The 15,439-nt window shown below is 38.4% G+C and overlaps 1 protein-coding gene across 3 annotated transcripts in view; it reads right to left on the minus strand.

Moving 5' to 3' along the window:
* Nucleotides 1-280: 280 nt before the first annotated feature.
* rasgrf2b (Ras protein-specific guanine nucleotide-releasing factor 2b) overlaps nt 281-15,439 on the minus strand; it is a 49,112-nt gene continuing 33,953 nt past the window's right edge. For 2 of the 3 annotated variants that reach the window (XM_034238123.1, XM_034238110.1), the window contains 12 exons: nt 14,000-14,125; nt 12,927-13,016; nt 10,771-10,877; nt 9,287-9,399; nt 8,863-8,923; nt 8,194-8,297; nt 4,013-4,097; nt 3,719-3,916; nt 3,412-3,491; nt 3,210-3,327; nt 3,051-3,119; nt 281-2,363 (listed from right to left, as the gene is read on the minus strand). In XM_034238123.1, the coding sequence (XP_034094014.1) occupies nt 2,271-2,363; nt 3,051-3,119; nt 3,210-3,327; nt 3,412-3,491; nt 3,719-3,916; nt 4,013-4,097; nt 8,194-8,297; nt 8,863-8,923; nt 9,287-9,399; nt 10,771-10,877; nt 12,927-13,016; nt 14,000-14,125 (1,244 nt within the window). In that variant the 3' untranslated portion in view covers nt 281-2,270. The remainder of the gene's footprint in view (nt 2,364-3,050; nt 3,120-3,209; nt 3,328-3,411; nt 3,492-3,718; nt 3,917-4,012; nt 4,098-8,193; nt 8,298-8,862; nt 8,924-9,286; nt 9,400-10,770; nt 10,878-12,926; nt 13,017-13,999; nt 14,126-15,439) is intronic. The other variant, XM_034238119.1, reaches the window with a different exon arrangement.

A 15,439-nucleotide genomic window follows, 5' to 3' on the forward strand; every position in this document is an offset into this window, starting at 1 on the left:
CACCTCTCCAAGTCTACTTTTAGACCTCATCACTAAATTAAACCCATTGATGTGCAGGAGAATTTTTTTGGCAAAATAAACTGTTCCCTGATCAAAGCAAACATTTATCTCCCATTATTTTGGAGAGTGTAGTCCCACATTGTAGTATTTTTGATGCACCCTTGAGCCGTACATTATGGTGAAAAATGGACATAGAGGTTCAAATGAAGAACCGCTGTTTAGAAAAATCAGAAGGAACCTAATATCTCAATGACGAATAGCTCGAGAAAATACGCAAACATATAAGGCATGTTGAATTTATTTCTCCTGCACCGTGAACAATGCAAACAAATACACGTAAATGAAAATAAAATATAAATGTGGCATCCTGTATGTTAAAACAAACACTTGGAAATACAGATGCAGTGCAAAAAAAGGTTGTGTTTTTTTAAAGCAAAGCCTCTAAACATTTTCTTTAATCAATCTGGAACAAGGTTATTGTTGGATGAATATTTTTTTACTGAGGAGTGCATCACTTCCAACACTGCTACTCCATAACGACAGACTGATTTGCAGATGACTCGAGCTGAAAGATGTGATGTCATAAGCTACACTAAGAGACAAATGTGCCAGATTTGATGGACAAAATAGTATTTCTATGCCTTTAAACTGAGCCTCCTGACAGATACAGAGACAATATTCAAATAGAGAAGCAGAGGGAGCGTCCAGTTAGACATGCACAACATACAGCTGTTGTGTACATGCAGGACAACTACTGTATGTTGATCATATCAGCAATACAGAAAACATTCTGGTTATTCAAATGCTACATCTTTTTAACGTTCAAAAGACATCGTTTTTTTTCTTCAGAATAAAGTTAAACAGATATCTTGCAATACAAGAGGCTGGGATGCAAAACTAGATTTCAACATCAAAGCAAGATAGACAAAAAACTACAACAATAAATTAATATTCACAGCAAAACAATTTGTCATCAATCATATGATATGTGTGGAGTCACTTTATACAAAATAGCATAAATACATTATCTGATGAAATAAATAGCATGGTAAATAACGATCATACTGTCACTCAAGCGAAGCTACATCTCAGAGAGTGCAAAAAACGGTCCCAGCTTACATCCAAGAGTTACACACTAGGACTAACTACACACGTCAGTATCTGATAATTTGTAAAAGCCAAAGAAATCAAAGTGCACACATACCAAAGCTTTGGGTCGGTTATTACAATGTTTAAACACTAGAGAGAGATATTTTCTGCAATGACTTTACTGTGTTTACACTAACATGCTACTGTTTAGTCGACATTACCTATTTTCTTAAGATAACATTGTGGGGAAATTGACCTACACTAGTGGAAGGCACTGATAAATGTTTTAATTTCGTATCATTCAATTGTAAATGGAGGGCTTTAGACAAAAACCTACTATAGACAAATACAGAATTCCGTACAATGGAAAACATTAGCCACTTCATCAAAATAAATCAAATTTCTATTTAAAATTATCCAAATTATGGTATATTTCCACAATATATTTAAAGGCTTAAAGGCATATTTTCATACCTAGCCCACTGAGGATGCATAGTGGCTTAGAGTCACCCTGGTTAGAGTGAAGCATGCTAAGCTGAGGGTCAGGGGTCAGGTTGAAGGCCATTTAGACAGTTACATCCCAAGCTGAAATCATGCAAGTTTTATGCAGTGACCATCATGACATAAAGCAATTTTTTGGGGCTTATGCTCCAGGACATGGCACGGAAATGCACAGGCAACAGAACACAGACAACAGCACAGAGACACGAGCTCAGACATCTCTCTGACACACTATCTGTATATGCTACATCTCTGTTACATCCACTGTATTACACTCATCCTACACTCCATGCTCTCAGCCTTTCCTGCACTCTCAGGCTGTCTGAGGAAGTGTGATGAAATGCGCACCACATACTCCACTGAGGAATGATGAGCGCACATAGCGAAATTTCCTCAAAACCCTCACACAGTGCAACTAAAACCTTTCCTCCTGTTTTCCTTGGAGATTATAACTCCACAACCTTCTCATGCTCCCTCGGTCCCTTGGAAAAAAACAACCGTCCAACCGTCATACTTGACTCTAAAGATATCTCTCACTTCAGTCAGTGTCGCTCTTATCTTCATTTCCATGCTGCTCTCAAATCTCTCCAATTTCCTCCTGATTGATGAGATAACGTGGGCGTGTTGCCCTCGGGGGGTCCAGGTCTGGCAGGCTCCCACTGGCCACAAACAGCTGTATCTCAGGCAGGGAGCCTGGGCTCGATCTTCAGCGAGAGATCGTAGAGTGTGTCTTCATCCATGATGAGAGTCTTATCTAGCAGGTACTGGGTCACCTGGACAGAAAATATCAAAGGGGGGCATATTGTCCTGAACAGAAAAATATTCGTACATCTATGGATTATTTTAGTTGTTTTTAATTAAAGACTGAATTGTTTAACTTTTTTAGCAACTAGAGGACTAGATGTAAAGGAATAAATAGAAATGGATATGCAAATATGCAGCTTAATTTAAATTAAATGGAAATGTTAAATGGCCTGTACTTATCAGGTCTTTTCACCACTCAAAGTGCTTTACATCAACATTTTGACTGCACGAGCTGGGATCGAACCCACAACCTTCTGGTTAAAAGACGACCGCACTGCCTCACAGCAACAGTCGCCACAGATTTTATCGCACAGTTTTCTGATTGGTCCAGTGAGGGTGAATTGATATTCTCTTGATATTTCAAATTTGGTATATCATATATAAGGCATTTTAAATCATTTCACATTAGATGACCAGCACTTCCGCAAAGGATCTTTAATGTCAAACCTTGTGTTAGAGATGTACTCACTTTTAGATACTCTCTTCTAAGGTAATCTTGACAATTGACGATTTTTCTGCCCCTTTTTAAAGAACTTCAGAACTCTGTTTTTTACTGTTTTAAAAAAAAAATTGTTCGTACATGTAATCACAGTCTACTTTGCTGATGTTACTGAGAAAAACAACTCCTATTGTGAAAATATCTAAGAGACAAGTACCTTGGCTTGATGCTCTATTCTGTAAGGAGTCTGCTGAAACTGACGGATCTCTCGGATGATGTGGGATATCTAAAGAAAATGGGGAAATTAGGTGGATATTTAAAGACAAGATTACACGTAATGATAATTTTCATATTTTGTATTCATTTATGTGCGTACCATCCTCATTTTGGAGAAGTTAACAAGACCTTCGTCTGTGAAGTTGGGTGTCCCCTCCTCAATAAAGGCCAGATCTGTGAGATACATTCCCAGGTATGGCACACTTGGAGGGTTGCAGCTGGAAAAAAAAGTGTGAAGGAATTAAGCACATTATTTGCGTTCATTTTGAAAAATGTATAACGATTGATTTGCAAAGTCTCACTTTTTCAGGGTCTCCCTCAGATTTTTAAACCTTCCCTCAGACGACACAGTCTTCTGTAGTTTGTCCATCAGTGCTTTAGTCTGGACAAGATCACAAATATATATTTAATTAGACTATTTAGAGCAACAAGGAGGAACATGCATTAAACCAATGTCCTATTACTCTTAATAAAACAAGATGAAAGTAAAACTAATTTGCTCCTGCCTCTGAACATCGCAGAGACCAAATCACTTTTTGTAACCTTTTAAGATCCGGTAAACTCTATTTTTTTAGTCATACATAGAGTATTGATGGGGAATTATTCCACCTGTTTGCTGATTTTAGCCCAGGTCTTCTTCAGACGGTAGATGGCGCTGCGGTTGAGTGCAGATGTGATCTCCAGGACTCCGTTGTAGTTGTTGAGACAGCGGCAGATGTCGGCCACAGCGACCCACTTCTCTATGGAGTTGGCCCTGGAGCCCACATCGGTGTGGGTCATAATCTGGGATGCCACCAGGTTGCTCATCTTCAAAGGGAGAAGAAAAGAGACCATGAAAGTTTGGTGTTGGATATTTAAAGGGTCAAAATAAAGTTTTATAAATAAAGACATTTTGGAGCTTACATCATTGAAGTGTTGAGTAGTTTTCATGATGTATGGTGTCCTCTCTGTCTTGTCCACCTTCATCCAGCCCTGTCCCAGGAACTCTCTAAGAGAGGGGGCAGAAACATGTGGTGAGTCAAATTAGATCACAGACAATATAATATAGCAGTAATCCAAACAGGTATGTAGTGCTGCGTACCGGTAAGCCGAACCGGTACTGGACTTGTAAAAAGTTTCGGTTCAAGTCCGGTTAAAACCGGGAACCGGTACTTGGACTCGCAAACAAACTAGCACTTACGTATATTCTGGTGTCTGTGGTTATTTAAACATTCCCTGATGAACGTTATTCAGCGTCAATAAATGAGTGCTAATCCCAGTGTGCTCAGTGTACAACATCACATGTCATTTCACCTTCGATTCACGGTTTGAAAACGTAACATTTCGCCAAATGCTAATGCTAACCGGAAGTGAAGAATTTTCAGAATAAAAGTATTAAGTTAATAGTGTGAACTTCCGGTTTTTTCAGAATAAAACTGATTTAAATTAAATAGTGTATTTAATTCAAAATTACGCCATATCAACATTGATTTTAATTTCTAACAGTATGTATGTAGTATGTACTGTATAATGTACACACAGGGCCGTTTTTAGCTTTTTGGGGGCCCTATGCAAGATGCTGTTTGGGGGCCCTAGTTTTTACAGTTTTTTAACTACAATGGGGGGGATTCCGAAGCCTTTAAGATGATCTGTGGAGATGCATCAATCTGTTACACTTTAATAGGAAAACAGGCTAATTTCACGAAAACCAAGCAATTGAATATTACAAAAAATGATATTAAAAAGGTAAACAATAAGGCTCCTCTATGTCAATAAATGCAAGAGATGCAGCATTTTCTCAACAACGTTTAATTTACACTTCCTCAGACGTCACTCATTGGCTAACAGCCCAACGATGATTTGGACTTTATTACCCCAAAAACCCAAGCCACAGCTTTGCTATCATTGCAGTTTAGTCATGTTTATATCCTACATTGGATTTGTAAGCATATAATGCTTCACCGAACACAGGAGGGGGCTTGGCTGTCTACAAATAAAGACGGCTCATTTTAATTCTCCCCAAATATATTGAGGCTGAACCTGAACTTTGAATTCTCTGCTCCCATCATAATCTTGGCGATCTTGCTAAAATTGTGAATGCAGAATTATAAATACTATGTAACTGGTTTGCAGTAAATGAATTATCCCTTAATGTGGCCAAAACAAATGACATGTTATTCAATACAAAGTCTGAGAGTAGAAATGACTGCATTATACAGATTTGCAATACCGAGATGGAAAAAGTTTGTGCATGTACATTTTTAGGACTGCTTGTTGACGAAAAACTCAATTGGAAGCACCATATAAATTATGTACAGACTAAACTGTCAAAAACAATAGCTATTTTGTATCATACTAAGAACATTCTTGAAGAAAAATACTCTTTATAACAGTCTATTTATCCCTTACCTTTACTACTGCTCCGAAATATGGGGAAACACGTACTCAACAAATCTACAAAAAATAATAACATCCCAAAAAAAAAAATTACGAATAGTCTGTGGTGTTGGTAAATATGAACACACAACTCCCATATTTTAAAAAAACTCAATCTATTAAAATGTGTTGAGATAGTACAGCTTAAAACAGTACTGATTATGCACAACATTTTCCATAAGAAAATGCCTAATAACATTCAAAAGCAGTTCCAAACCACAGCGTGAACATATGAATGTAAAAAAAGTCACTTGAAAATAAGTGTTCACAATGTTTATATGCAATTATGCATATATTATTATTATTATTATTCATTTGCCAAGTACATGTGTACCTATGTATATATTTATATATAGTATTTTAATTTCCAAAAAAAGATAGTTGAAACTGCTATTGACATGTGCAGAAAATGACACTATATCTAGTTTTCATTTATTGTTTTCCTGCCCTAACTTTTATTTAATTGTTTCTCCTGTTTTCTTTATTTCTTTGTACTCCTTCATTTTTATACGTTTTTGACGCAATAATGCCGCTGTATTAGGATGATGCACGGGAGGGCTACTTTCCACAAGCTATGCTTCAGCCCTCCCGCTTCTATTCATTTTGTTCATCTTTGTGTGTATGAATTAAACTTTTTTTGTTTTTCGGATGAATAAAAAAAAAAACGTTCAGCTTGGGGGCCCCCTAGTGGCCGCGGGGGCCCTATGCCCGCCTAGTCCGCCTATAGGAAGAAACGGCCCTGTGTACACATGTTGTAGAAAATACATGGTGTACAGACAGTACAGTACACTCTGACTGTACAGTCACTACAGTGTAGCCTATACTGTATAGTAGGTGTGTAACAGTGTAATGCGTATAGTCTACTCTACACTCTACCTTTCAGCAACGTTTTAGGGATTTAGGCTCAGTCAGCTCAGGGACTGTTTGGTTACTTTAGTTTGAACTTTGTAGAAGTTCACTGTAGTTGCTGTCATAAGTCATTTGTAGACTAAGTGGCAAAAAAATTGTTTTTTTACATTTGTACTTTGTAGAGAAATGTAGACACAAGTTGGAAGGGAGCACAATAAACCTGATGAGTTTGAATTTGAGTTGATTATGAGTTAATTTTCAATTGATAATTAGCTCACAATAAGTTCACTTTAGTTACTCACACAACTTGACACAAGCCATGGGTTCAGGTCCGGACTTATAAGTCCGGACCTGAACCTGAACCTCTGGACTTGAGTCCGGACCTGAACCTGAATGTGAGTCCAGGTACGCAGCACTAGGTATGAGTAGCAAAAACGAATTAAAGGTCCCATGTCATGGCCATTTCTAGTGATCATAATTCCATTGTTGAGGTATACTAAAATAGATTTACATTGGTCAATGTTCCAAACTCACATTGGTTTCTCATACAGCATCTCTGTATAGTATGTGTATTCACTGAATTTCACTCCTAAACGCCTTGTTGGAGCTCCTGCCCCCCCCCCCCCCCCCCCCCCCCCCTCCCTGTGAGCCCAGTGTGCTCTGATTGGTCAGCTCGCCCACTGGCACGCTGCTGCGAGGAGCTGACAGTGTGAGCTGGCTTACTGGTGTGGTTTCCTGCTTGCTGCGAAACATCGTGAATGGACGCGGGAAAGGGGGGGGGGTGCTCAGGGGGCTGCAGCAGCCCCATATGCGAGGCTCCACTAGCACCCGCATCCCCCCGCACCCCCAAACATGGCACACCTACAGTGTAAGCGTGCCACAGTTTCGCCGCGCTGCGAGGCTCCACTAGTGCCCCCCCCCCACCCCAGCGCGTCACAATTTTGCCGCTAAAATAGTGTGTGTGTGTGTGTGAGGAGCTCCACGGATTGGTCCAATGGGTTCATTTGGGTATGGGCACGTCACTATACCCAGGAAGGAAATTATGGAAAAGGGGAAATCTTGAACAAGGCGTTCTGGGGCAGCATAGACAGGTATTTTCTGTGTTAGAGTTTTACTCGCTACAGGGTGTACTTTGAGGGTTTGTGACTTAGCAGACCGTTTACATGCATACAAACCTTCATAACACACAAGGGGTAATAACCGGAAAAGCATGACATGGGACCTTTAAGTAAAGACATTGGTCTAATGAAGGCTGTGGAGAAGTCAAGAACTGAACTACAGTAGGTGAGCATTGCAATAGTGTTGGAGGAGAATCTTGCATTGTCATCTAGCCAAATGTAATTTTTTGGGAAACTACAAAACACACATTTGTTTCCATCAATTATTTAAAAGTTGGCTGTGTTTGTTATTGTTTTAGCTGGGGTATAATTCCATAAACTGACAATTTGGATATGTTTTATTACGCCCCAAAAGTCTAAGATATCTTTTGTGTCTAGGGCACATAAGAAATACATAAAATGGGGATACATTAAGACTTTTAATCTGTTTTCATAGATACAGTAAGTATACTGTATATGTTGTTTCAAAGAGGAAATACACATTTGCAACCGTAAAAACATAATGTAGAGTTTAATTAAACGTAATCCCCCATACCTTACACAACCAGCAGTAAAGAAAACATAGTGATGTCCATATCTAGTAGGTCAATATCTAAAGCAAAACCTGTGGTGATTAACTGGTCTTGTAATTATAAGCAGTATCCAAAGCTGATTTAGTTTAGTTTGGCCTGATGCAGATGACAGAGTTATGAGAGGACTGACTCATAAGGAATGCTTCTGAAGACGATGTGATCCAGAAGAGTGATCTGCTCTGCCAGCTCCATCGCTGAGAGAGACTCGAAACACTCTGCCTTCGGACAGTCGGCCTAAACACACACACACAAGCACACACACACATAAACACAAACACACCGCACAAATGAATTTTCACACCAGATAACAAGGAGTTATAAATATCTAATAAAGAGACAGGCTTTGATGATGACAGTTGACAGTTCCCTGGAGACCGTCACCGTCATACAATGATGTGTACTAGGCAATGCTTTTCACATCTTTCAAAAATAAATATGTGTGTGTGTGTGTTTCCCTGTCGTGATTTAGCCAATGTCATAAACCAGAGGCACTCATGACTCCTGATTATTTTAATCTCTGGGAGTTTATAAAGTATTTATTGAAAATCTGCAAGTACTTTATTTTATCCCAGAGAGGACCACATTGTATTCAAATAAAACAATTCGATTTTTGTATTCATCTTGGGGGGGAAATAAAAGCTGCTGACTCAGCTGGTCTGTGATAACAATGTGTTTACATTATGCAGTACAAGTTAGAAATAATTGTCTCTGCAGTTTCCAGATGCTGCATTGATCCAGCAGAATAATATCATATCAGAATTATCATGAAGTCCTGACAAGTTTGCAATGACGCACTAACCATCTGTAGGATGTCCTCTATCCTCAGCTGGGCATCGTCCTGCTCATCGAGAGAAAGGGCACTAGAAGACAAAGTGGAATAGAGTAAAATTCTACTGAATAGTACAGGAATTTTTATTTAACAGAATAGATTGGAATAGAACAGAATACAACGGAACAGAAAATAAGCTTTCAATATAACAGAAATTAATTAAAGAGAATAAAATAGAACAGTATACAATACAGAGCAATGTAGCAGTATTGAAAACATATAACATAATAGGACAGAGCAGAATATAGCAGAATAGAATAGAACAGAACAGAATAGAGTAGAGTACAGTAGAGCATTGCATAATATAATAAGGGAATGTTTTCATGCTAATATATTACATAAGACAATTTTATCGAGTGACATTTTAAGTGCTTCATATTACGCATGCTTGTACCTCAGTATGTTGGCAGTAGCTTTTCTCTCCTGAGGCAGAAGGTCAGGATCTCTGAGCACCTCCTCCAGGAGACAGATCACCGACATCTTCAGCTCCCCGTTCATCTCAAAGTCCTAAACAAAAAACAAAACAAAATGTTATTGTTCAAATGAACCTGAGGGACATACTAAGGATTCTCCAGCACCCATCAACTAGTACAGTAACATTAAATGTTCTCACTTGCTAATTATTTTCTCTAGAACTTGGTCTAAATTCTTCTTTTTCTTCAAACTTTGTTGAAATCTTAGGTTAACATGTTGTAGTGATTTACATTTAGAATATTTGACCTAATTTAATTGATAGTAATTATATACATACTGTAGTAGAGCTTGAATTGTCATTTTATCTAACATTTTTCACATTGCCATAGTTTAGTAATTGTTAAGGTTTCGGGACTGATGCACAACATACAGAGAAGGGAATGTATTATACGTATATTACTGTTGTGTCGTCCAACTGTTGTTTGGGTGATTAAAGTAGGTTTTATCCCAAAGGTAGTTGTAATGCATTGAGAGAGAAAACTTTCGTGTTACAATCTGAAAAACGTAGAATGAATTTGTAAAATAGCAAGATGTCTCTCTTGCGCTAATCCATCCAATCTAAAGACTGATAAATTAAGCTGACAAGGCACTGATGCAAAGATATCTTTTAAATGTATCCTGTAAATCTCTTTTAGCCACATCGTCCTAATGGCTTATTACACTCACTCGCAGTATCAAATGTATGGTGACATGTCTGCATGTGAAAAATGTTTGTAGTTGTATGTGTGTACTTGACTTATTTCTAGTCTCCACCTATTTGTTTGAGCAATCGTCAATCACTGCTCTACAATCCTTTATGTCTGCTGACTGTACATCCTCCTCCTGTACCCCCTCATTCCTGCCAGCCATTACTGCTTCTTTTCCTCTCGTTTCCCTTTCACTCCCTCCCCAATTCAACTCCTGTTCAAAGGTCAGTTTTAACAAGCTCTTTGGCCTCCTGAGCTAAAATGTGAGTGGGTGTATACGTGTGCATGTTTGTGCTTTGTCTCTGTGTTAATAAGCCGACTAAAGCTGGCCTGTCATCACGGCATTTTGTGCTATTGAAGAAAATACATAAAACAGATCGATTCAGTTGGACTTCTGGGGGGAGAGTAAGGCAATTACTGTGATGTTCACTTCAATAGAGGCAACACTGGCTGTTTAGCAGAAGAGTAGGTGGACTGAGGCGAGTTGAGATGATTCTACAGTTGACAGGACAACAACGTTCAGCGTGTATTTGTGTGCATATGGTTGTTTATATGCTCAAGAGAGGGCACTGGAGCAGAGAGAACGCATCAGACGTCTGCTTTAATGAGACCACAGATTTGATCACCTCAGCAAAAACAGGGGACCAAACACACACACACACACACACACACACACACACACACACACACACACACACACACACACACTCAGACTGACCTGTGAGTGTTTGGACACCCAGTGCCGCAGCACGTTGAGAACTCTGTTAGTTGCAGCTCGGCGGATGATAAACTCTTTATCACAAGTTCTCTCAGAGTTATTAAACACTGTAGAAAAAAATAAGGAAAAAGAGAGACGGATAGAATTAGTTATTACTGTGTTAGTATATATACATCTTTCACTAATTACCTGGGGCTTATCTCTATTTTCCAACTAAATAAAATAGGTCAGTGATAAAAAACTTATAAAAGTTCAATTATAGCACTCGAAAAATGCTTTAATATAAATATTTTAAACGTTTACAGAAGTAAAAAAAAATTGCAGCAAAATGTACCTAAATATGAAATGTAATAGTGTTTTAATGTGTCAAGGATTATTGTGATTCTAAAGGGTTATTTCACACTTATTGGATAATCCACAGAGAGAGAAGGGGTTTTTAACAATGATTTTTTTAATATATAGATTTCATCTCCGTTTTGCGATTTGGTTGATCAATCTATTAACATTTAATATGTCTCAATTTTGTGATGTTTTGCTAACACATTCTATGACAAAGTAAAGAATACTATATATTGTTTTAAAACTTCTGTACTTTAACATTTTTTATTTTTTTTGGGCCTTTTGCGGTTTTTACAGTCATTGTAGGTAACATTTCATTCCCAAGGCACTGCGAAAATACAGAAGCCGCCAGATTTAACAGTTGAGCTAATTATGGATTTGAGTCCTCTTTTAAAACCAGTTAAGCAACATCTTGCAAGAAACAGCATCTGAGGGCTTCTTAACATTTAATAAACTATGAATGTGTCATACCCACTTAACGGGAAGAAACTCAGCTATCAGACAATATTAACAATTTTTAGCTAAACAAAACACAAGGGTAATATCAAGCCTCTGAATTAGCCCTGAGCGAAAAAATGCTAACGCACTTAGCACAGAACTCACGGTATAAATACTTTATTACTTATCGGATCTGCACAAACAAAATATCAGATTAAAGCTGAGATTCCACAGATTCTAGAGGTATGAGTATCATCACTGTGCGACCAAAACAGTGAAGGAAAACCCAGACAACACACCACGTAGCTTTACAGAGCCAAAACGGCAAATATGTCCTTTGCTGTTTTTCTGATCAAAAGTTGTGTTCAATGGCATTAAAACGATAAAAACGCTGCTGAAGGTTAATCCAATGTCTCTGTGTCCCTTTGAAATGATAACTGATAATCCATCATCATATTTATGGCCATAACCTAGTTTTCAGTTTTCAGAGCGTAACATAGCTTTCGGTTTTGGCAAGCTGCGTGCGCATCACTCTCATTCCTCAATGGTAACGTGTAGGTGGATTTAGGAATCTCCCTCTCTATTCTATTGGCTCTAACGGTTCAAAAGAGGTGTAAATCATCAAAATCGACCGAGGGGGGCCAGAGATATGGCAAATCCCACCTAATGACCCCAGAAGTGTTTCCTTTGTTGCTAAACCTCTCTAAAAAGGTAAAATGTCACTTGTTTTGCATCAATCTTGATACAGGGTACTTATTATAAGTTATAGTTTGGATTCCTAAAGCTTTTAGTCTACCATCCCATCATTCAAGGGTGATTTTCACTATAAGTAATGTTTTTTTTTTGGAAGGACACTATAATTTACATTGTTTTACTATGTTCAATCTGAATTTACTTTAAAATAAAAATAATTATTTATTGATTCTGACTCTTCTACATCCAACTCACAGGTTTATCATTGCTTTGAGAAAAAAGATTATTAATTTACCCCTTTTAGAAGGGAAGATATGGTCATTGTTCTGGGAATTACATTTTTTAGCCTGAGACCTGAAAAACAGGCTTGGGGCTTAACTGGGTAGACCTTTTAAAACTTGCAACCTATACATTTTACAGGTTCGGGTAAATGCTATCCGATACAAGTATTACAACTATTATAAACTGTCACAAGAATCAAAATATGTGTACCGTGTTATTTTGAAGGCGCCATTGAACAGATATTTTCTTTATTTACATTTGTGTGTGTTTGTGCGTGTGCGTGTGTGTGTGTGTGTGTGTGTGTGTGTGTGTGTGTGTGTGTGTGTGTGTGTGTGTGTGTGTGTGTGTGTGCGTGTGTGTGTGTGTGTGCGTGTGTGTGTGTGTGTGTGTGTGTGTGTGTGTACCTGGTGGTGAACCATGTCCTGCTGCTGCTGTGGCGATAGCAAAGGCTGACACGGGAGAGACTGAGCAGCGTGAGTTCTCCCCTGACTGGACTGCAGAGACACAGTTTTATTTTGTTTAACTAAAGTTCAAATTGCCTATTATATTAATTGAATTTAAAACCCCATTGTCCTTTGTACACCTTATCAATAACCAAACAGTTGCTAGGTGCTTTGTAACCCTCTGATGAAACATACAGATAAGTATGATTAACTGCTCATGTAAATAACAAAAATGGGATGGTTAAGTGACTTTAACCACATTTTCAAACTATCAATTTGCATAAAGTCAAATTAGTTTGTAGACATTGGCAAAGTATATTCAACTAATTTACTAGTTATTTAAGGCATAAACATGTGAAACGGATAATTATTCATTTGTACTAGTGTTTTTGAGTGTTATAAATAAATATAATTTATATGAATTATGCAAAATGTAAAATATTTCAATTAAACTATTTGTAACTGTTTGTCTTTGTCATCACTTACAAACTCATAACCATTGTCACCGTCATTCCTGTTATAGACACATTTTAGACCAAAAATGGTGCGGTTAGCAATATGTCCAACAACCTTCTCAGGAATATTAACTGTTATCATATGAAGGAAAACAATCCCAAGGCACTTACAATAACACTCACTCAGTCACACATGACCAGTTATGCTATTGTCTGTCTGTATTGGGGCTTTATATTATGCTGTTCTACAAAAGATGTCTGCCTCCTGGGTCAGGGAACTTTGCTTGGCTCTGCAGAGGGCCTCCAGCTGTGGCACTGTGGTCTAGTTATGAGTCATTAAACCACACAAACACATAGTACACACACTTAACCTTACACTTAGCCTAACCCTAAACCTAACCAAGTCTTCACCCTAAAATGAATGATTCCCCTCATGGGGACCTCCAATTTGTCCCCATAAGGGAGGCGAGTCCCCACACGTGACTATGTAAACAGATGTAGGTTCCCACAAGTATAGTAATGCTAGGCCACACACACACACACACACACGCACGCACACACACACACAAGCACACACACCTCCAGGCTGTCTGTAGCGCAGGTGTCGAGGTGTGGAAGGGGAGCGGCTTGGAGACATGTCTCCTGCTTCACTGCTCTGGGGAGACTCTGGGATGATTTTCTCCAGCGACACCGACTCCAGCACAGCTAGAGAGGAGGACAGGGGAGACACAAGGCTGATTAGGATGATGATGGTGATGGTACTGTGTCTGCCCTACTGGAAAGTAATTTATTGCGCATAAGTTCAAAGCCATGCAGAGATCAGTCAGTAGCCTACAGCCAGTGGGTTTGTATATCGTTAATGTTTTTTTTTTTACTAGTATTTTAAATCTCACAATAAGAAACATTTCTGCACCAGCCAACACCTATTCGTTGTACATACATATTAAGAAAACACAGCTACTGTAGGTGGAAATAATACATCTTGTGTTGCAGTGAGCCTCACTTTGACCCACATGAACAGGGTGTTAATAACAGTTTTCAATTTGAGGGTTGCAGTAGAAAAGCACCTGTGGCTGCAAGCAAACAATGCAGGTTCATCTGTGGCTAATTCAACGCTAATGTAATACAAAGTGATTGGTAATCACATATTGTGGTGGCTGAAACCACCCAGCAACTCATATTTGAGGAATGGAAAAACATTCAAACTTGGGACAAATGCTTGTAAAACACTGGAATTTCACAAGAAATCTGAAAGGCACAAACGCTACATGCTAGCATTTGAAAAGTACTATGCATAACAAGTTGCTCGTTGCTACTGTTAGTTGGAGTTAAATGCTAGAGAAGATATGTGTTTTGGCAAATACAGTTCGTCTTCAGGCACACCAGTCAGATTAAGAACTGTTCTTATAGTTATGTTAGTTAATGTACACTGAATATTTTATTTGTTGAAATTCAATAAAACTCATTAACAGTGTAAGTTGTCGTGCGGTTGTTTCTTTTCTTTTGCCAAGTTGCTGGTAACATTCTTTCCTTTCACAGGTATAACAAAAAAAACGTCTTTACATTTGTACTTAAAGGTGTGCAGATAACCCTGTATCCTATGTTTTACACTTATTAAACCATTCAGTAACCCCTTGTTCCCAGTATGTAAGCATCTGCATATAACATTTCTTTGCTCATTTGATCAGATTATTCCTGCCATTTGTCTCCCATGTGTATATTTCCTCTATGTCAAGTAAACACTGTAGATGCTCTTATTACTAGTATCGTATCCTGGTGTTTTGCTTTGGAAACAAATATGTTGTTTTATTTTTAATGTATTCCATTTGGATTAGACAGACATTTCCTATTTCACCTGATGGCTATTCGACATATGCTCAGAAAGTGCTATTGGCTCTCTGTCTCCTGGTGAGCTGTTAGCTGCTGCCAAGCACGCTCATGCACACACACTTACGCCCACACAAACACACACATTGTATGTGTGCGCACATGCTAATGATGGACTCACTGCAGCTTTTC

The sequence above is a fragment of the Gymnodraco acuticeps genome, unplaced genomic scaffold (genome assembly GCF_902827175.1).
Source record: "Gymnodraco acuticeps unplaced genomic scaffold, fGymAcu1.1, whole genome shotgun sequence".
Lineage (NCBI taxonomy): Eukaryota > Metazoa > Chordata > Actinopteri > Perciformes > Bathydraconidae > Gymnodraco > Gymnodraco acuticeps.